This window comes from Mustela putorius, unplaced genomic scaffold (genome assembly GCF_011764305.1).
Source record: "Mustela putorius furo isolate JIRA1106 unplaced genomic scaffold, ASM1176430v1.1 tig00000743_pilon_pilon_pilon, whole genome shotgun sequence".
Classification (NCBI taxonomy): domain Eukaryota; kingdom Metazoa; phylum Chordata; class Mammalia; order Carnivora; family Mustelidae; genus Mustela; species Mustela putorius.
In genome coordinates, this window is record NW_025421464.1 from 2,360,847 (window position 1) to 2,383,626 (window position 22,780).

Consider the following 22,780-nt stretch of genomic DNA (forward strand, 5'->3'; position numbering starts at 1 on the left):
CTTGAACAAGTCTGCCCATCTCCCTTCCAGCCCCTGTTTCCTGCAGGCACCTCAGGCCTGTAAGAATCTGGAAGGCCCCCAGAGGCCTAGAGATGGCAAGGCAGTCCCAGGATTCAGGTCTGGCAAAACACACAGAGAAAAGTCCAAAAACCCGCAGCCAGGGGCCCGATGCAAACCCCACGGTGCCGAGCTCAGCCTCTCTGCGGCCGTCGCGGCACAGAGTTTCCTTGGGGGCTCTTTCCCAGGAGGGCAGGGTGGGACTGAAGAGCTAGGCCTGGGTTGAGGAAAATGGGATCAGATGAAAAGAAGGGGGACAAAAGCCTCCAGGCACCACCCCCACCCCCAAAAAAGGAAAAGGGTGGCAAGAGAAGGGTGACAGATGGGGAAGAGGAGGGGGAAGGGAGAGGAGGCACACCGGGGAGGAGGGAGGTGCAGCAGCCCCCTTGGCCTTCACACCCACGGCAGGAGGGCCCTGGCCTGCTCCACTCAGCCTTGGCCCTGCTGCTGAAATTCCAGCTCTGTGCGCAGCCCAGCTGGCCCGCTGCCAGTCATGTGCCAGCTCCAGGCTGGGCAGCGGGAAGTGGGGCACGCGGCGGGCATATGGACGAGAAGCCAGGAAGTGCAGAGCAAAGGGCTGGACGTCCGCTTGGCCCAGGGACACAGAGGCTGGTGGGACCAGTCCAGCTCTGCCTTCTCTACAGCACTGAGGCTGCAGACCCTGCCTTCCGAAATACCCAGGGAGGGGGCCCTCGGTGTCCCAGTGTGTTAAGCCTCTGACTCTGGGCTCAGGTCATGACCTGAGGGTTGTGAGATGGAGCCCGGCATCAGGGCTCAGGCTCAGGGCTCCTCGCTTACCAGGGAGTCGTTTGAGATCCTCTCCTCTGGCCCTCCCCTCCCCCACTCATTCTCTCTTTCTCTCTCAAATGAATAAAGCTTAAAATTAATAAGTAAATAAATACCCTGGGAGTGCCTGTGGCACGGGGCTGGGTGCTGGTCATCAAGGAGACCAGGGAAATCACGTGGCCTGGCTGGCCCTAGCCCATTTACCTTGACAACAGCAAGTCATCGGGCTTACTAGCTGACCACAGCGGGGTTTATAGAGAGGCAGGAGTGGGAGTTGGCCAGGGCATGGGCTCTGGGGCCAGCAGCCTAGCTCTGAACACCAGTAGGGCGACCTCAAGGCAGATTATGAGTCCCTCTGAGCCTCAGTCTCCTCATCTGTAAAATGGAGAACACAGGAGCCCCGGCTTCATATATGCACCCCTGGTCCACGTGAAGGCTCAGAGGGCTGTGGCTGGGAGGTGCTAGACTGCCCAGCACCGGCAGACTGAACACTGAGAAGATGTGCTACGTCTCATGAATACCAAGGGGCCACAAAGGCTCTGGCTCAGGCATCTCTCCCTTCATCTATGACCCTCTGGGGGTAAGACCTTCAGGATTCCCTGTTCCATCACACATGCACTGAGAAGCAGGAGGGGGAGGGCGAGTGGTAGAATCATCTCCAGCCTCCCTCAGCCCAGCCCCTCATCTTCTGAGGTTCTTGGGCACATGGGTCCATCCATAAGACTCATTTAGGGCAAAGGCCACCTTCTGGGGACAAGGACAAACCAGATGGTTGGAATTTAAAAAAAACAAGGCCATATGGGAAAATATACAGGCCACCTCCACAGCAGTCCAAGGCTATTTATAGGAAGACCTTGGGGGTTGGGGTGGGGGTGGGGTTGGAGTTCACAGCTGCGTTGGGTGGGGAAGGCCGGTGAGAGGGGCAGTTCTCTAAGAAGCCAGAGAGAGAGCGTCAACACAGAGGAGACAAGAGGATACCAGCTGACGGCCACTGAAGTGCTATGTGACCTTAGACAGGTAGATCCACTTTCAGGCCTTGGTTTCCTTAACTGCAAAATGGGACCATAGTGCCTCTATCCCAAGAGATGTTTGGCTTTACTGGTTTAGTGGTCAGAGTGCTTGGCTTTACTGACTTAGTGGTGGGTCCCGGGGTCAGAGCTCTGCCTGAGTCGTGGCAATGGCAGTGAATAGGGGGATGGGAACAGAACCCAGGTAGGACCCTCCTGCTCTGGCCCTCGTCTCTTCTACCTCCCCATGTGTGACGTTTCCCACCGTCTCAGCTCCCTTCTGCCTACCCAAGCTTAGAATGCCAGCTTATATGCCATCTTCTCCATGAAGCGCCCCCTGGTTTAGCACTGAACGTCAGTGTCTAGAGACGCCTTTGCGGAATGCCCTGGGGGTTCTTGTTCCCTCAAAGCTAGTCTTGGAGACATTTCTGGTTCTCATGTCTTGGTTTTGCTCTCTGCCTCCCCACCCCAAGTCGAATTGTGATCTCCCTGGAGGTAGGGCCCATGTCCCCAGACTTCCCCTGGGGAACTTCCAGTCCGGACTTCACACTGGGGTAGGGAACAGAATGAACTCACACACTCAGGAAGCATTTAGGGGCAGGCCTGGCACATGGTAAATGCCATGGAAGCATTCGCTCTTTCGAGCCTTGTTATCTGGCCACCCCTACCCCCACAGTCCCAGAGCCGGCTGCAGGGGGCTGGGGGGAGGGAATAAGTGAAGCAGAAACTGGGAAGAGGAGGGCTTTGCTCCTGCCCTCATCTCTTGCCTTCCCTCCCTCACCCCCTTCAACCTGCTTCTCCTTTGTGCTCAGACCACAGAACCCGCCCCCTCGCCCCCCTTGAGCCATCTCTGGCTGCCGTGCCCTTGCCCTGTGCCCCCCTGGGTCCCCAAAGGCCGTTTCATCACGCCTCAGCTCCCTGCCCTGCCCCCGCCCAACATGTGTGGAGCCCGTGGCCTCCTGCCAAGGCCCGGGGCTGCCCGCAGAGGCCCAGAGACAGACATCTCACCGCTCGGTAGGTTTTCTTCTGCCCAGCGTGCTTGGGGGCTTTGCCTGGCTCCGCCGAGCTCTCCACGTGCATCGAGTAGATGATGTCAAAGAAATCTTCCACCACAGCGACCCGCTTCAGAGAGATGCCCTCCGGCTCCGACAGGCCATCTGCCCCCTGCGACAGGGCGGACAAGCTGTGTCAGTGGCGGGGATGATGGCGGGGCGAGAGCTGGGCCCTGAGGCCTGGCAAAGGGTCGGGGCGGGGGGGGGGGGGGCAGGGATGGTGCTGCTCCCTGACCCGCAAGGCCTCCAGTGGTAGGTCTGGAGGGCCGGGGGCGTGGAAGGAGCCTGCTGAGAGGGCCCCAGGGCTGGGGGCACCAGAGTCAGGGTAGCCACCGATACCAATCTCCCAGAAACAATGAGCAGGGAACGACAACAACGAAACTACAAATTAAAAAACCAAGAGGCTCCATGTTCACAATTTCAGACAGATTGTGCCAGACTCAGGCGGGGAGCTCTCACATCACATGCTGTGCCAAGACCATCCTGGAAGTCTCTGGGGAGGGGGTGCTAAGTAGATGTAGCCCATCAGGGGCTCGCCAATTAGCAGCAACCTTCCACTGTGGTCCTGGGCTGGGGTCCCCGGGGAACGGCTTGGATCACCTGGGTGACTCCTGCCTCTACCCTGGCCTTTCTGAAAAGCTCGTCACCCCTGCCCACCCTCCCCGCTCTGGCAGCTGAGCGCCCGCAACAGACCCAGGCCCTTTGTGTCTGGAGATACAGAGAATAACAGACACAAGGCCACGTGGAGGTGGCAGGGCCTCGTGAGCAAGGGGGCCCCCTGAGCCTCTTATCAGGCTGGCCTGAGTGCTGTCTGCTGGCCCTGAGAAGGTGCGCCGGGGCTGAGATGGGGTCCTACTGCTGGGCAGACACCTGCCATGCTCCCACCAGTGGCCCTGGGTGGGAGCAGGGAAATGGCAGGGCATGAGGCTGGGGGATGAGTTTGGGGTCCCTTAGGGAGTGGACTGCTTGGTGAGGTCTTTATTCATAGGGCGTCAGAGACACACAGACTCGGGGACACCCGGCTCTCCGCCATCATCTCCCTCATTGGAGAACTCTGGTGGGCTTCAACAATGAAGAACAAGCAGGTGTGTGTGTGTGTGTGTGTGTGTGTGTGTGTCGGGGGAGGACTGGGGAGAAAGGAGGCGGGCTTCTCTCTAAAAGTGTCCAAAAACAAACCTCCCAGAGAATTCTTTCCTAAAGGATCTTGCTCATGGCTCAAGAACATCAGCTCTGGGAGGGTGTGGGCTTCGTCTGTGGGCTCAGGCAGCCTCCCTAACACCTAGAGCAATGCCTGATACTTAACAGGCTCAAAAAATAGCTACCAAATGACTGACTGCTTTTAAGCGGCAGGCAGGCAAGGTTGCTTAGACATCAACTCTCCCTCGGTCGGCATGGGGCCCATCACTGAAGTGGTTGTGTGATCCGGAGCAGTAACTTTGCTTCTCTACTCCTCAAGTCCTTTACCCGGAAAATGGGGCCAAGAGAAGCACCTTTCTCATATAAGCTGCGGAGAGGAGTAAAGGAGATACCCTTGCAGCATTTAGCTGCCTGCCCGGCCCATAGGACCTTCTGGATAAGTATTATGATTACAGAGTGCCTTGTCGTTTGCAAAGTTTCCCCCAGCTCTGAGAGGGCCGAACGTTGCAACAAGCCTGGGAGGTTGTCAGGGTCAGGACTCTCCTGTGGCACAGGGGCTGGTAAGTGGCAGAGCAGGTTTGGAACCTCCGTCTTTGTAGTCCAAGGAAAAGAGAGGTGGTGCTAAATGGGACACCTGCTCACAGAACATTCTGGCCATAGACAGGGTTTGGTTTCATCCAGCAACTTTCCCAACATGCCATGATGGGTGAACAGGGCTGTCTTTTTGCCAGTGGCCCCCTTGAGAGCAGACGGGCATCTGAAGTGAGGGAGCCAGGTCCTAGAGCTAGTAGGCAGCCTCCATGGGGGTGACCTCACCAGCCCCGTACAGACCCTCCTGCCAATGGCTTCCTTCCTAGTCAGGATCCATTTCAATGGGGACTTCTCAGATAACATGCATGGGGGGTTGTAAGCGTGTGTGCACGTGTGTGTGCACACTGTGTAGAAATCGCCGCCTGCTGGTCCTGCTTCCTTGATGTGAGATTGTGGGCAAATTCTTCAGCCTCCCTGAGTTTCACTTATGAGATAAGCTGTTCTTCTGTTCTTAAACTCTCTTAGGAGTTACCATTACCTCGTTCCTGGGAGGTGTCTGAAGTCCCCTTTGAAGTCCTGGGCCATCTATAAAGAGGACTCACTAGTGACAAACAGACTCATTAGCTGACTTGTAACTACCCAGCATTTTAGGGGATCTTCCAATACTGCCATGATGGAGTTGGGGGGGGGACAAATATTGTGACAGCCCAGTTAGAATATAAGTCTAGCCAGAGGCTCCCGTTGGCAAAAACTAAGAAAAGGATCGGAAGCATGAAAATGTAACTGGGTTTTTATTTCTTAATCTGGGTGGTTGTTCTACCAGTGGGTTCATTTTATAAAAAGCCATTAATCTGAACACTTTACAATCTGTGTACTTCTCTGTAGGTCTGTTAAGCTTTAATTTAAAAAGTATATTAGGGGTGTCTGGGAGGCTCAGGCTGTTGAGCATCTGACTCTGGAGGCTCAGGTCGTGGTCTCTGGGTGGTGGGGTTGAGCCCCGCACCGGGCTCTGTGTTTTGTGCGGAGTCTGCTTGACCCTCTCCCTCTCCTCTCCCACCCCCAGCTGGCATGCACACTCCCTCTCCTAAGTAAGTAAGTGAGTAAATAAATAAACAAATAAAATCTTTTGTAAAAATGTATTTTAGAAAAGTATAACGGGGTGAATCGTTGCACAACGTCTTGATCATCCTAATCTAGAGGCATAATAATGGGTCTAACTGCTTAAAAGCAACTAGATCTCTCTGCTCATGAAACTGTTTCAAGCCAGAACACAGATGCTTCTGGAAAAGGGAGATAAAGTTTGGTGGGAGGGAATAGAGAAAGAAGAAAATCTGATGAAAGACAGTATTTTAGGTAGGTGAGATGGGAAGTGCGCCCTAACCAGCTTGGTATCCTTGGGCAGATCACTTCTTGACTTTTTTTTTGTTTTTTTTTAATAATCTCTACATCCAATGTGGGGCTCAAACTCACAACCTTGAGATCAAGAGTCACAGGCCCCATCAAATGAGCCAGCCAGGTGCCCTACTTCTTGACCTCTCGAATCTCAAGTTTCCTCACCTGGGAAATGGGCCTAAAACGTCCTAGTTGGCTGTTTCAAGGATTATGTTAAGAGCGTATGTCAGGCATCTGGCTTATCAATGTTCATCTCTTCCCTTTGGACTCACTGAATTTGGACATTCTGGGTTTAGGGAATCTGCTCTTAGCTCCTGCCCTTCCGATCCATTCAGGTTACAGCACGGGTCCCCCAAGGTAATACCCGCTATCAGAGAAGATGCTTAATTCCTAAGTAACACACGAAGGCTGTCACACAAACTTGACATAAATTTTCCTAGAGCCAACGTGTAACTAACCAAACCAAATTAAACAGCAAAATATACGGCCCAGGGCCGGGCCTCTGTCCCAGCCTCCCATCTCCATTCGAAGGCAGACATGGGTACCCACCAGCTTTGCACCTGGTCCAATGTGACCATAATATTATCCCAGAGAAACTCTCCGGGGATCATTTTTAGTAACTCCCTCTTTGAAAATTTACTGTGATCTCCCCTGATGTTCAAATCTGGGTCCTCGAATTGGTCTGTCTCAGCTGCAGGGACATACACAGGAAAGGAGCGGCTTGTAGCAACCCCAGTGCAAACCACACAAGGTCTGCAGAGCCACACCTTGAACTGTCCTCTGGTGAGTTGTGGCCACCTGGACGCCATGTGTGCCACACCCTAAGGGAAGAACACCAGGATATCTGCCTGTCCTTCAAGGAGAACCCTGGGCAGAGAACAAAGGGATCCCACGGCAGTCACGTGCGACAGACATCTCTGCCATGCCTGGCATCCTTGGAGATACTAACCTTCATGCTAAGTGCTGCAGGAGAGGCATGCCTTCCTTAGCTGAGAATCCACACACAGTGTTACAAGAGCTGCTAATTAAAGGAGCAGAAAGCACCTTCCCCATGGCCTTGGGATGCCCCTGCCAACCACTTCTGCTTTGTACCCAAATTAGCTTAATCTGATCCACGGCCCTAAGCAAGCTGGGCCTTGGTTTGACAAAGAAAGCTCACTTCATCTATAGGCTGAGTGAAGAGGGGGCCTAGAGCCTCCTGACTCTCCCTAGATTCCCAGGAACACCAACCAGGAGTGACGGATCGGAACCCTGAAGCTCCCCAAGGGAAAAGCCACAAGAAATATACGGTCAGTTGTGCAGGACCAACCTCGGGGGCCTTCCTGCTTGGAGAAGAATATTGTCATGGCAACACACTACATCCTTTTGAACCAGCCAACTCCAAAACAGCCAGCCAGACCCAGGCCAACAAAACCAGACGTGACAAGGGCTGTAAAAATTTCATGGAGTTTTAAAAATTTCATACTACCTTTCCTGGACATCACCATCTTCCTTGAAACCAGCCCATCTGGATTCCAAACTAAAGGCCAGGTTGCAAGTTATTGAGGAAATCACCAAATGTCTGTTTACATACTACTCATGTTTCACAGTATTTAGAAGGGCCGTCCTAGAGTGTGGTGCTTAGACCTTCAGAGTCGGCATCACCTGGGAACTGGATAGAAATGCAGATTCTCAGGCCCCCACCCCAGACCCACCAAATCTCATTCTCTGGGGGTTTTACTAGGGTTTCCCCCAGATGATTAAGATGCACCGGATTTTGAGAACTGCTGATTAGAATGTCTCCATAGATAGGTAACTCGTTGGCTCATTAAATAGATGCTTGCTCTGTGCTTCTAGGCCTAATATATTAATATTAATATTTTTCCTCTCCTTAGCTGAAGGCCAATTTTTCTAATGGTGGGAACAAAAGAATCTTACTGGGCAACATTACTATAAATTCAAAACACCTGCCCAGTGACTTAATGCAGATTATGGAAAGAAAGGGCAGGAGTGCTCAGCAACCTGACACCAGATTTTTAGGTTCTCCCTGGCAAAGTTAATTAATACTTAAGCAGGTCATCCCTTGACTGGTCTTTTCTGGCTTCCTCAGTTTCCTCAAATGATCTGAGCACTCAGCACAAGCAGGATTGTGACCCCCAGGGCTTCAGGCCTAGACGAGGGAGATGAGCAGACCTGGCCAGGTTGAGAGACAGGTCTCTGCCAAGGTGGCCTCCCTCAGGTGAGCTACTTTGCCTGTTTTCCCCCTAAGCCAATTAAACAGACCCCTGTCCAATGGCTAATGGATTTCAGTTCCGCTGGAACTTTGAAGCCACTTGCTGGTAGTAAGTTACACACTTATCAAGGTGGGCTCACCGGTTCAGGCCACCAGGGGGCCAGTTAGCCCCCCCCTCCATATTAGCAGCATATGCCTTCCAGCAACGACAAGGCCATGATTGAGAGGATGTGGCTAAATAGCAGGGACATTTCTCAACTGGGTTCCTAAGGCAGAGGAAGAAACCACACAGAAAGTCCTCAGGATGTGCCCTTCTGGTGCATTTCAGATCCAGCTCTTGATAAGGCATAAAAATCAACAAGATTGCCATCAGCGGAGGACATACCTTTGGCTACCACTTATGTGGGAGAGCCCGGGACTTCAGGGGGCTGATTGCTCAGGCAAATGTGAAGCTGTCTCTCCATCCTATCGGGGCCAGCAGGCTAAGTGGCTGCCATCACAGGCCAAAGTTACTGCAAATATCATCAGCTGCATGCAACTTCCAGTTTCTGGAACTGTGGCTGTTCCTCTAGCCTCTCAAGCCACACTGTAATACATTCAGGCAGGGCTGAGGTTTTGCAGGTGCAGGTACCAGTTTTGGGGGGGGGTGGTTCTTACAAAGTCTCCTTCCAGCTCCCGGTAGGGCTGGAAGAAGACCCAAGGAGAGGAGTCAGACTCCCTCAAATGGTTCTCAGAGAGAAAGGAGAGAGGCGGAGAGGAAATTTATAAGCCACAATGAGCTGAGGGACCAAAAAGAAGAAAACCAGAAGGAAGACCCACACCCAAATATCCAGAAATTTCCTTCTTAGACTCCCCAAGAAAAGCTGGTCATCATTTGTAAAGCCGGGGAGTCGGGTGACTGAGGGGAGGGCATTGCCTAAATAGAACAAGGACAACATCTGAATATCTCTCAGTTATAAATACTACCTACTGTGCACTGAAAACCAAAACCAAAACCAGGCAAAAAAAAAAAAAAAAAAAAAACCAACAAAAAAACCCTCCAAAACAGAGATCTGCACCAGAATGTTGGGACCCATAGCTGCCATGAGCTCTGGAGGCTGGGATGGGCGAGGGAGGAGACCACACCCCCGATAAATAAATAAATACATAAACAAGGCGCTGAGGACTCAGTGTAGCACCTGCCTCTTCTCCACCCCTGTGCACAATCTCCAACTGCTAGTGCCGAGCCGCCACCGCGGCGCACCTGCCATCTGGAACAGGCCTCACATATTCCAAGACCTCCTTTCTGCTTCGCTGAACCTCCATCTTCTTTCAAATCACGCTGGGGACCGAAATGCATACCCCGGGCCACAGGAAGATGCCTGGGATCAGCCCCCCAATGACAGCGCTACCTTTGAGGGATGCCATATCCTTCCAACAGCTCTGAATATTTCTTTTTCTTTTTCCTTTCCCTTTTTTTTTTTTTTTTTTTTTTTTGGTTAGCTCTGGAATATCTGGAAAGGATGGAGGGAGGGTGGGAAGAGAAAGGGGTGTAGCAGCCCCAAGTGTCCCCCTTTTGGCAAGAGAGGGAGCAATGACCCCAGTTGAAGGGAGGGAGAGAGCAGCCAAGGGCACTGTCAGGCAGGACAGGGTAGGGGCCCTGGCTGGGGTTGTGGCCTGGGGGTGTCCACAAGGCACAAGTGCCCCAGGGGTGAAGTCATAGGCCTGAAGACAATCCAGCCCTGACCCTGGCCAAACAGCTGGCCTGAGCCTCAGTCTCCTCCTGTGTTGCGGTGACACAATGTGACAGGATGGCTGCAGGAACCCAAATGGGGCACACATAGCGCCCACCCTGGGCGAGACACCCATAAATGACCTCTGTCGTTACTACTCTGAAGGGGCACGCTCCAGGACTCTGGGGACCCGCCTCCCTCGGGAGCCTTGGCCAAGGACAGGGAATGGGGTCGCTGAGGGGTGGCTTCTAGGTGGAAGGGGGAGGTCCTGAGCCAAGCAGGCCCAGCGGGCCGGTCCCTCCGGGGCCGCGGCGGGCGGCGGGGCGCGCTAACGAGCGGAGGCCCCAGGTGCGGGCCCCACCCAGCGCTAGGGTGGGGGTCAGGGGGAGTTGGAGGGGGAGGGGAGGGCCCGCGCGCTAATGACTGTTGACAGCGCGCGCAGGGGCTGGCCCGGCCGCGCGCGCCGCTGACAGCTGCTCGGGCGGGGGGCGGGGCGCAGGGCGGGGGGTGAGGCTGCTCCCGCTCCCCCCCAGGGCGCACGCGCGTGCGCCTAGTCCGGGAGGGGCGGGGAGAAGCGGGGAGGAGCGGAGTGGTGCGCGCGCGCCGGGCCCGGGTTCGGAGGGCCTGCTGGAGCGGCTCGCGCGGGCTCCTCGCGGGCAGGCAGGTAATGAGAGTAACCATGGCAACCCACCAGAGGAAGTGTATTCTGCAGGAGACGTTAATCCCCTCTCCCCGGAGCTGGGACAGCCTGACTTTCCATTCTCACACAGTAATTAGATACCAGCTGTCAGTGCAGGGGGGACGGCTCCACGGCTGCAGCCCTGCTTTGGGGGGGGGCGCACAAAGGGGGCGGGGGGGGGGACGCGGGGAGGAGGGCGTTAAAGACACAGGGACGCTTTCCGGCGATGGGCCAGGGCGGCGCGCCTCCCCCTGTCACCAGCCTCCAGGCGCGCGTCCGCTCACCTGGAGACCCCGCCTGCGCGGGGCCCCGCCCACTCCACACGCACCTGCTGCGCGCCCGCGCGCCCGCCCTCGCTTTCCCCCTCTCCCAGCCCCGCCTTCCCACTCCCCGCGCACCTGCCCTGCGCCTGCCCCGTCCCCCGCCCTCCTCCTCCCCTTCCCCCCCTCCCCCTGGGGACGCTGCCCACCTGTCCTTTGTGCGGGCCGGTACCATTCGATCTGGCCAGCTCCCCTTCAGGGAGCGCCCGCTATGTGCCAGGCGCTATGCCAAGACCGATCTGTGTAATCCTCACAGACCCTGTGTGGTAGGAGCCTCTGCTGTTCCCCGCCCAAGGCGCAGTGGGGTGTGGCTATTTGCCCAGGGTCACGCAGAATTGAACCCCATCCCGATGCCCATTTCACCATCAAGCTACAGCGCCTCCCCATCACATCCACATCCGTTATAGCTGGAGGGGGGGAGCGCGGGCCTCCCAAACGCTCAGGGAGACAAAACAGTCACACTGGTAGCTGGCATCGTGGTGCACTTCATGTGTGCCAAACATTCACTGCCTCATTTCACTTTCCCAGCAGCTCTGGGAGGTTTATTACCCCCATCTCAGAGGTGAGGAAACTGAGGCACAGAAAGCTGAGGCAACTTGCCCAGTCGTGAGTGGTAGAGCTGGGATTCAAACCCAGGCAGTCAGACCCCAGGATCCATGCTCCCAGCTACTGGGCACTATTAACTCCACCCCCAGGTTCCTAGTGGCGGGAATCCAGCCCAGGTCTTTCATTGTTCAGCCCACCCACATCCCACATCAGTGAGGAGCCCTCCTAGGCCTAAAGCCACTGCCACATCCCTAATTTCTATCAGGCCTCCCAGAAACCCTTGCTCTCGGCATGGGTAGCCACTTGGAAATCATTCTAGGCCAACCTCTCCATTTCGCAGGTAGAAAAACCAAGACCACCAAGGTTAAAGTCTAGCCCAAGGAGGAAGCAGACTGGTGGAGCCTTTGGGGGGACTTCAGTCCCCAAAGGCCCAGCTGTACCTCCTGCCCCCACCCCAGAATCAGATCTCCGGTGGGCACATGAAGGAGGGGCAGGAAGTGCTGAGAAGCAGAACAGGCTCCTGTCCCCAGTGGCAGCCGGTGTCTGGGGCTGGAGGAGGCTATCTGATCCCTTCCCCACTGCCCTGGCCATGACCTCCTCCCTCCCTCCATCTCTCCCTCCTCCCTCATAGCCAGAGTAGCCAGCACCCTGGGCTGCAGTTGAGAACCCTGCGTTCCCCAACCTGGCCTGCATTCCTGTGGGAGGAGGGACAGGGGGAGGCTGGGCCAAGGGCTTTAGGGACAGGGGTACCCCTGGGGCCACCCCACCCTGTGCAGGGCCAAGGCAGGGCTGCCTCCAACCTCACCGTTTCCTGCCTCTGCTCTCCCCATCTCTCAGTAGCAGAGCTGCCTAAATTTGGCTCCAGGAGGGAATGGGGGAGGCGGCAGCAGGCGGGTGCTGTCAGAGGCCAGGGCGCAGCTCCCTGTCTAGCCGGCTGGCATTTTTGCTGTCTGGAGGAGGGCAGGGGGGCCCAGCAGCTCTCTCTGGAGAAGGGAGATGTTCGTACCTTCTGACATGCACTGAGTAATGTGCAAACGACATACAAACTGAGCTTCAAATCAGCATCCTAGCCAGGGAACAGCTTGGGTGCTGCTTTGGGGATGAGAACAGAAGGACCAGTGGCCCACTCCCTAGGGGCTCCAGTGGGGGCTGATTGGAGGGGCCCGAGAGTGTCCAGGGCCAGGAGTTGGGAGATTCGGTTTCTCTCCAGGTGTAGCTCTGGGGCTTCAGATCAGCGACTGGACCTTCTGGGTCCCAGCCTGAGGGCAGAACCCTGGCTTTCTCTGCCTGCTTCTGGCACACCCGTCACATGGTTAAGCACGTGGTTTCTGCAGCCACTTTGCGCAGGTTTGAACCCTGACTCTCCATGGGCCAACTGGGTGAATTCTGCAACAGGATACCCAGGAAAACAGATTGGGCACCCCTTTTAGTACAGTCGCTTCCCTTCCCTGGAAGTCGAGCACAGGGGCATGGGCTGAAGGAACATGGGCTTTGGAATCAGACCTAGATTCCAGGTATGGCTAAGCTGGCAAGGCTCTGGGGGTCTCACTGCCCTTATCTAGGAAATGGGTTCAGGATCAGGATCCGAAGGTCAGCTGTGATGTTCCTGGGAGGGCCTGGCACACAGTGGGCACCCCAGAAATCTTCCCATGGCCTAGTCTCATTATTCTCTGCATTTCTTCAACTACTTGCTCTGTCCTGTCCCCATCTCCCCTCTCCTCTTTGCTCTCTGTCCTGGTTTTTCTCTTGTCTCTAGGTAGTTACACGTTTCTTGCAGTCTCCCTTCTCCTCTTCTCCCCACTTGTCTTGGTGACCTCAGGCCAGCCACTGCCTCTCGGAGTCTCAGTCTGCACATCTGCTAAATGGGGGTCACAGGAGGTGGAGGAGGAGCTCCGTCTGGGATCTGGGGCCTAGTAGCACGTGAGAGGCAGCAGGTCTTCTTTACAAGGCCTCCCTCTCCCCACCCATCATCCCAAATGACCAGGAGGGGTGGGCTGTGCCCTCTGCTCTATCGGGTACAGGGCGTTGGGGCCCCGCTTCTCGGTGACTCTGTTTAACCCCAGATAACTGCTCTCCTGCCCCTCGGCCGGGGCTGATATGAGCTGAATCCAGCTTCCTGCCACCCAAAAGCCACTTCCTGCCAAACTCGAGCTGATACCAGAAGAACTTGTTTTCCGTGCACAGAGCAGTCCTTGGTAGGGCAGCCACCCGCCCGCCTGCCCGGGGTGTGAACGTTTTTTCCATCTGCCTGTCTGCCTGGCAGGGCTGGGTGGGGGAGGATGGGGCTCTGCCCTCTTCACCTCTGAACCTGCCTGTCCTGCCCCGCCCCACAGTCGCCTCCAGACCTGCCAGTCCACCCGTCCCTGAAAGGGTGCCAAGTGTCCCTGAGGGCCCAGACAGACATATGTAAGCAGTGACATACAGTCTGACACAGTCACACACACAGTCACTCTGACAGAGTCCCCACAGCCACCGGACATTTGGGCAAGTACTCCAGGAGACCAGTGTGTGACACTGTCAGACACAGTCCTTCGAGCTCAGTCATCGGAGAGTGTCAGTGGAGTCACATTCGGAATCCCACCATCACACGCAGTCGTGGAGATGCTCACACACATGCACACAGATAGGAAGCTCCCCTGGAGCTCCCTGCTCTTGCCCAGCACCCCCTTTCCAGATGTGTTCACTGATTCAACAAACGCTCCATGGGGATCTGCTCTGTGCCAGGCCTTGGGTATCCCATAGTAGGAATAAGGGAAATAGTAACAAATAATTAGCTGACCAGTGGTGCTGCCTCAGTTTCCTTATCTGTGAAAGCCCCACCTCACAGGGCTGTTGGGAGCTAATGCATACAAAGCCCCTGAGCCGTCACCCCAAGGGACCAGGAGGAGTAGGAGGAGTGGGCTGTGCCCTCAGACTTAGGGAGCGCCATCCAAGTCAGGCTATCTCAGTTAGCCAGGGGCATCCTGTGCCCAGCGCCAGGCTAAAAGCCCATATACATAATCTCCTGCATCCTAGCCCGAGCCTTGGCGGGCTGTGGCAGCTAAGGTCATTGTTCCTGTTTTTGCAGATGAGGAAACGGAGGTTCAGGGGAGCACCCCTAGAGTCCTCAGGGTTCCCCATTGACCTTGTCCACTGCCACACTCTCCCTTCCCTGCTCCAGCCTGCCCCACGACCCGCCCGCGCCCCTACCCACACATACTGTTGCGTCTGCCTGGAGTGCCCTTGCCATGTGTCTTGGCAGGACCAGCTCCTTCTGAACTGCCTACGTACACAGCAAGTCCCCAAATCCCATGTCAGGCCCTGTTCGTGCCCCTCAGAACACTTAACATTTGGAAAACGGTAAACCCTTTCTGGACATTAAGGGCACGACCAAGGACTGTGTTATCCCATCCTCTGGCACATAGTGGGTGTCCCACAACTTCAGAACTCAAGGAGTCATCGAAGTAGCCTTCTCCCCACAGCTACTGAGGGCAGAACCTGGAATCAAACCCAGAATACTCCGAAGCCGGTGCTCGTTTCTACGCTACTGTGCGGCTCACACCACCAGCAGGCTCTTAATAACTTGTGAATGAATGAAAGAATGAATGAATCTGAGCTCTTGGGATCCCGGTCCAGTGCTCCCCGGGTGAAACCTTCTTCATTTCACGGCCGTGTGGACAGGAGCCAAGCTCCAGCCGCCCTGGATGGTGGCAGGGCTGACGGGCCGCCCCAAGCCGGCTGTCAGGAGCTCGTCTGGCCACAGCCGCCAGCAGGGGAGACCAGCTGGCGGGGCAGGGTCCATCGGCCCAGGCCTGGAATCCGAGCCGCCCTGAGAGGCCCAGCTTCTCTCCAGGCCCCCACAAACTGGCCTTTGTTCCCCAGGCCGGCCGAGCCCCGGCAGCTTGGGCTCTCTCTCTGCCTGCGGCACCCGCGCTGAGCCGGCGGGGTAAATGGGCCAGCCTCCCCTCTGTCCATGCCCAGGACGTCGCTTCAGGACTAAATGGAGATGTAATTTTCTATACAAATCCATGACAATTTAGATGGAGTGATTGTAATTGGCTTTTCAATGGGGGTTTTGTCCAGCGCTGGTGGCTAGAACTGGGTGGCCTGTTTAAGGCAGGCTCCATTTAAATGACAATAAGGCAATAATATTGAGGACTTGTACAGTGCCCAGAGCCCCTCCTGCGCCCAAGTGGAGCCTCATGTTTATGGATCTGGTCCTTCCCCGGGGCTGTCTGGACAACTGGGTGGGGGGAGCTCCGAGCCTGGGAGAGGGGCTGCCGCATCTTTGAACTTCCAGACACAACTCTGGGATGGCTGGGGCAGGGTCCCATGTCCACCACTTACCTACTTCCTCCTTCATTACGCACTCACTAACTAGTGGCGCCTGGGGGCTGCCTGCTGTTCCAGGTGTCCCGGGTGCCAAGATACAGAGAAGCCTCCAGGCGGGTCAGAGGGAGGAGGATCTGATGGCAAGTGCAGCATGAGATCTGCGACCACAGCTCAGTGCCAGACAGCGCGGGTTCAAGCCCTGCTTCTGGAGCTTCACAAAGTTACTTACCCTCCCCGTGCTTCGGTTCCCCCAGCCACACAGTGGAGTCAGGAGCAAAGGCACTGTGAGGTGGAAACAGCTGGGGAGACCTCAGCCGGCGCCTGGCCTGTGGGAGACATTAGACGTACGGTATGGCCCTTGCTCCTTAAAGGCTCCAGCTTGGTGTCAGACTTGTGGGTGACGGTGGGCACGTGACTTAACCCCCTTCCAAGCTCCACTGGCTTCTCTTCAAAGTGGGGCTCTTGGGGGCTCTGACCCCACAGGGTCATGAGGATTCAAGCAGAAAATGCAGGAGAGTGCTGAGCACAGGGCCTGCGCTGGTTTGATAACCGTGAGCTCCCTTCCCCGTGAGGCTCCTGGGCCTTGAGGAGCTCGCCATCCAGTGATAATTATAATGTTGGGTGTGGGAGACAGAAAGAGAGAAAAGAAAGCTCACAGGAAGCCAGGATGGAGCCGTCTCCGCCGCCAGCCGGGGATGCCAGGAGGGAATGATCCAGAACAGGCTGGGGCATGGGGCTGTGTTAAAGAAGGAAGGCTTCACCCGGCAGGATGACAGCGGGCTGGGCCTTGAAAGGTGAGTGGCGTTTTTGCCAACAGAAAGGGCGAGTACCAGTGCCAGGCCCTGCCTCCCGAACAGGTGATTCGTACCTGAGGGGGGAGCTGAGGTGGGCGAGATGTGGGCCGGCAGGTGGGGGTTGGTGGTCAGGGAGGCCCTCCTGAAGGAGCCGCGTGGAAAGCCTCTAGGAAGGGGAACAGCATGTGCAAAGGCCCACAGCGGGCGCCTGAGGCCATGGGGAGCAGACAGCAGGGAAACCGTACACCATGGCTAGAGAGATGGGCCAGGTCTCGAGGCTTCGCTCACAGAGAAACAGGCAGCCACGGAGGGAGAGGTCTTAAGCAGGCAGGTGACACCATCCAAATTGCATTTTTCTCAGGATCCCTCGGGCTGCTTGTGGAAAATGGGCTGCAGAGAGGAAAGGGTAAGAGGGAATGTGGGGAGACCGTGGAGAAGCCATCGGTCACTGCAGGGGGCAAGTGGCTGGACCCAGGAAGGGGCAGCGCTCAGGAACTGGCGGGTGGATTGTGGGCGGGCAGAGCTGGGTGAGGGGCCGTGTGCCGCCCGGGCGGAAGCAGGGTTGGTGAGAGGACAGAAGAGCGGTGAGGGTGGTCGCCCACCTCCTCATGCCAGGCTGAGGTTCTTGGGCTTTTTCCTAAAGGCAGCAGGGAGCCAACATGGTTTTTCTCCAGGCAGGGAAAGACCATGCTGAGATTTGTGCTTTTGAAAGACCATTCTGGCTGCAGGGTGGAGGGGTGGGAGGTGGTGGGTGGGTGAGGCTGGAGGGAAGAAGGCAGGGAGCGGGAGTGGTAGGTGAGGACTCAGAGGCCTCAGCCGTCCTGCTGGCCATTGGCCAACTCCAGAAACAACGCACTTCTTTCTCAGAGAGGTCTAAAACCTGGTGCTAGGTCACAGAGCTTGTCACAAGAGAGGCAGGATACCACCCCAGAGCCCAATGCTCTTTCTCAGCATCGTCCGCCTCGCTCGCCAATAAAATCCATCACAAATAGCACTTCATCCTCGCTGTCAGCTAGAAAGCCCTTACTATGAGCCCAGGCGGTGAGTACTATTATTGTTCCCATTTTACAGTTGAGAAAGCCAAGGCTCTGAGAAGCTAAGTCACTTGCCCAAGGGCACCCAAGCTGGGAAGGGAGAGCCAGACTCAGACCCTGGCACTCGGAGTCCAGACCCACAGACCAGATGTCCTAACCAGGCCATAGGCCAAATGGGGCCTATGAACATATTTGGGGGGCGGTATGCGGAGATTTATTAAAATTTCAAATTTATCACGATACTTAAAAATTGGGACATTTCATGGAAGGAGAAACCTTGAACTTTGGATGGAACCTCCTGATGTTGGTGGTCTCAGGACCCGATCCTTGAGCCTCGTCCATTTGTAGCCTCCGGCGGGGAGGTCACACCTCCAGCCTAGGCTCTCCTCTGCCTCCATTTGGCTAGCTGGACAAACCTGAAAGCGAGTGAGTAGGGCGCCTCTGGAGGGCCGGGGAAAAGCGTCTGTCCATCCGTCCATCCACCCATCCAACCACCCACCCAACAAGTGTTTGGACCACCCCCACAACCTCCATTGCCCAGCCAGCCCCCAGTTCTCCCACAGCAGAAACTACCTCTATGCCCACTTGCTCAGGCCAAACCCTAGAGTCCTCCTGGATTCCTGCTTTCTCTCATGCGCCCCCCACGCCCTTCCCACCCACCAGCAAATCCTGTTCACTCTACCTTTAAGCTATAGCCAGAATCCAGCTGCTTTCTACCAGCTCCCCTGCTCCTGACCTCCTGTCCCAGTGCCTGCAGGGCACTGGGGAGAGGCCCACACCAGCACTCGGGCCCGAGGCCTGGCTCCTGCTTCCCGATTCTGGGTCTCAGTTGCTTCATCTATAGGAAGGGTGAGGTAAAGCGGGTCATTTTGACTCCTCTTATCCTTTTGTCCAGGTTTTGGACACTTCATGTTAAACTCCTGAATCCTTTTTGGCCTCAGAAGGGCACGCTGTGAGCAGGTCAGAAGTTCTCTGGGGTGGAGGCTATCTTGTTTACCACTGCCTGGATCCCTAGTATCTCCCAGAGCCTGGCATAAAGTAGGTACTCAGGAAACATTTACTGAACAAATAAAAGAATGAATGAACCCCTGAGTCACTCCAAAGTGACTGGGCATTCACACTTGCAGAGGGCCTTAATTTTTCCCATCTGAGAAACAGAGTAATCTAATGCCTTGCCTTCTTCCTTGTAAAAACTAACATTCATTAAGCACTTACTGTGTGTCATCACTGGTCTAGGTGCTTTACATATAATAACTCATTTACTTTAAAAAATTTAAAAAAAAATATTTTTGAAGTAATCTCTACACCCAGTATGGGGCTCAAACTTACAACCCCCAGATCAGGAGTCGCATGCTCTACTGACTGAGCCTTCCAGGCGCCCACCCATTTACTCCCTACTGTAACCCTAGGAAATATGGACAACTCCTTTCCATGGTTGCAGAAACTAAAGCCCAGAGAGGTTAAGTGGCATGACCAAGGTCACACAGCTCATCAGTGGCTGGACCAGAGACCAGCCCTGGCAGCCCAGCCCCAGAACTCTCATTCTTAAACACTGTTCCAGGCTGCTTTCAAGAAGAAATGAGGTTTGGGGAGTCCTGCTCCAAGAAGGTAGCCTGGACACCCATGGTATCCTCTGCCTGAAATGCCATCACCTGGCTCCTGAGCCATCCCTCCTCCGAGTTCCATTCCAATGCCCTTCTACCCACTCCCCCATGAAGACTTCCCTGATCCTTCGCCACATTTCTCTTTTTTTTTTTTTTTTAAGATTTTATTTATTTATTTGACAGAGAGAGATCACAAGCAGACGGAGAGGCAGGCAGAGAGGGAGATAGAGGGAAGCAGGCTCCCTGCTGAGCAGAGAGCCCGATGCGGGACTCGATCCCAAGATCCTGAGATCATGACCTGAGCCGAAGGCAGCGGCCTAATCCACTGAGCCACCCAGGCGCCCCACCTTCGCCACATTTCTTGTCTCTGATTTCCCACAAGCACTTTGCCAACAAGGACAATAGAGTCAGTGGGGTCTGACGCCAGGAGGTACTACCCACAATGCCATTTTACTTGATGAAACGGAGACACTGAGAAGGGACATAACTTGCCCAAAGCTACATGGGGAGGAATCAGAACTGAACCCACATTTGCCTGACCCACAGCTACACCCCTGAGCCCCTGAGTCAGACCACATCTCCTTAAGTCTGTCTTTGAGACTTGGCTGCCTTGCTTACGTGGAGGGACGCAGCTGGAGAGCAAAGGCCACTTCTCACCTCTGGGGACTGTGCCAAGCATACCTTGGTTGCTCCTTCAAGACTCCCTAGTGACCGGCCAGCCTCTGCCTTCTGCACAAGTGAGCGTGGTCTTAGAAAGAGATGTGCCAGGCCCCACATGAAGAGTGTGCATTCCTCCAGGAGTCCCTCTGGGAGGGGTGTGAGGCACTCTGAAGGCACAGGGAGGCGCAGGAGGAGTCTGAGGGGCAGGAGGTGGACCTTAGGTCACCGAAAAGGTGGGTTTCAAATCTGACCGTGAGGGTCACTGTGAGGGGATGCCGGTGTCCGTATATAGCACTCAAGTTACAGTAACCATCGTTATTCATTAATGGTTCCTATTCTAGACATTGCTGCCAGGAGTGGAGGGCGCTACGGACCAAAAAACATATCGCCCTCGGACCTGCAATTCTATTCCTTGATATAAACCCACATGTGTGAGGAATGGCTATCTATAGTCAAGGCTGTTCCCTGAAGTATTTTCATGAGAGCAAAATATTGGAAGCAACCTAAATGTCCATTAGCAGAGGGCCAGGTAAATAAACTAGGGTCCGCCCATGAAAGTGAATACTATGCAGCTGTAAAAAAGAAAATGGAAGGGGTGCCTGGGTGGCTCAGTGGGTTAAAGCCTCTGCCTTCAGCTTGGGTCATGATCTCAGTGTCCTGGGATAGAGCCCCGCATCGGGCTCTCTGCTCAGCAGGGAGCCTGCTTCCTCCTCTCTCTCTCTCTGCCTGCCTCTCTGCCTACTTGTGATCTCTGTCTGTCAAATAAATAAATAAAATCTTTTAAAAAAAAGAAAAAGAAAATGGAAGTTCTTTATGTTGTGACCTACTTACGCACTGACACAACATACAGAGATTTTCTGTTTAATGGGAAAACCACCTGAAGAACGTAAGCGCTAAAACCATGAAACTCCGAGAAGAAACCATAGGTCTAAGTCTTCATGTCCTCGGGTTAATCAATGGTTTCTTAAGTATGACACCAAAAGTGCAAGCTACAAAAGAAAAAGTAGACAAGTTGGATTTCATGAAAATTAAAAAGTTTTGCACCAAGCCTAGGACACCATGAAGAAAATGAAGAGAGGGACGCCTGGCTGGCTCAGTCTGAGGAGCACATGACTCTTCTGGGGGTTGTGAGTTCGAGCCCCACACTGTGCATAAGGCTCACTCAAAAAAAAAAAAAAAAAGGGAAGAAAGTGAACAGAGAATCACAGACTGGAAGAAAATACTTATGAATCATATATCTGATGAGGGACTTTTTTTTTAAAGACTTTATTTATTTATTTGACAGAGAGAGAGATCACATGTAGGCAGAGAGTCAAGGAGAGAGAGAGAGAAGCAGGCTCCCCGCTGAGCAAAGAGCCCGACTCGGGGCTCGATCCCAGGACACTGAGATCATGACCTGAGCTGAAGGCAGCGGCTTAATCCACTGAGCCACCCAGGTGCCCCTGATGAGGGACTTTTATCTACAATATATAAAGAAGACTTACAAGTCAGTAACAAAACAACAAATAATATGATTAAAAATGGTCAATGAATTTAAACAGATATTCCTCCAAAGAAGATACACAATTGGCCAACAAGCACATAAAAAGAAGCTCAACATCATTAATCATCAGGGACATGCAAATCCAAACCGCAACGAGATACCACTTCACACACGCCAAGGACGGCCTTCATCAAAAAGATAGTGTTGGCGAGGATGTGGGAAAATCAGAAGCCTTGTCCCCTACGGGGAGGACTGTAAAATGGTGTGAGCACTCTGGGAAACAGTCTGGCACCTCCTCAAAAGTTTAAACATAGAATTACCATATGACCCAGCTGTTCCACACCTAGATGGTAGAGAATTGAAAGCATATCCCTGAGAACTTGAGTACTTGGAACAGCATTGCTCATAACAGCCCAAATGTGGAAACAACCCGAATGTCCATCAACTGCTGAATGGATAAATAAAATGTGGTACGTCCAATACATGGAATATTATTTGGTAACATAACGAACAAGATACACGCTATAACGTGGACAAATCTTGAAAAAACTATACTAAGAGCAGTCAGACACAAAAGGCCCCATATTGTATGACTCCATGTTCAGGAAATGTCCAGAGAAGGCAAATCTACGGAGGAAGAAGCAGATTAGTGGCTGCCCAGGACTGGGGTGGGGTGGGGATGGGGGGATCAGGGAGAGGTGAAGAGTGACTGCTAATGAGTATGGGGTTTCTTTCTGGGGTGATAAAAATATTCTAAAATTTATTGTGGTGATGATGGTTACACAAGCCTGAATATACCAAAATCCATTGAATTGCATTTTTTTTAAGATTTAATTTATTTATCTGACAGGGGGAGAGACAGCAAGCAGGGGGTGTGGCAGGCAGAGGGAGAAGCAGGCTCCCCACTGAGCAAGGAGCCTACTGGGGGGCTCGATCCCAGGACCCTGGGACTATGACCTGAGCTGAGGGCAGATGCTTAACCAACTGAGCCACCCAGGTGCCCCTGAATTGTATTTTAAGTGGGTGAGTTGTGTGGTATGTGAATCATATCTCAATAAAGCCATTATAAGAAAAAAGCAACCTACATATTTGCACAACATATTTTGTGTAAAAATAGAAAGAAAACCCACAAATATATGTGCATATGTTTTTATATATATGTATAAAATGTCTCTGGAAGGATACCCAAGAAATAATAATGGTTGCCCCTGGGGAGGGCAGCTAGGAAGGAGACAAAGCTAGGAAGGAGACTGTATACATTCGTACCTAATGATTTTTTTTTCTTTTTTTAAGGAATGAGATTCTACTACTTTTGCAAAATGTTATATTTTAAAACAACAAACAAACAAACCCAGCGGTTTATTACTGGCCCTCAGCCAGAGGATGGGCTGGGCCAGACATCTCTGAACAAGGGAGATGGAGAGGGAAACCCAACTTGACAGTTTTCCAAGCCTTGCTAACAT

At 54.0% G+C, this 22,780-nt stretch overlaps 1 protein-coding gene across 2 annotated transcripts in view; it reads right to left on the reverse strand.

Annotated features, from left to right (window-relative positions):
* The window catches only part of NOL4L (nucleolar protein 4 like), a 130,689-nt gene that overhangs the window by 77,873 nt on the left and 30,036 nt on the right, over positions 1–22,780 (reverse strand). Inside the window, exons 1-2 of one of the 2 annotated variants that reach the window (XM_004746647.3) lie at positions 11,035–11,049; positions 2,859–3,014 (exon numbers count right to left, since the gene is read on the reverse strand). In XM_004746647.3, coding sequence (XP_004746704.1) covers positions 2,859–2,930 — 72 coding nt within the window. In that variant the 5' untranslated portion in view covers positions 2,931–3,014; positions 11,035–11,049. Of the gene's footprint in view, positions 1–2,858; positions 3,015–11,034; positions 11,050–22,780 lie in introns of those variants that run through there. The other variant, XM_045084062.1, reaches the window with a different exon arrangement.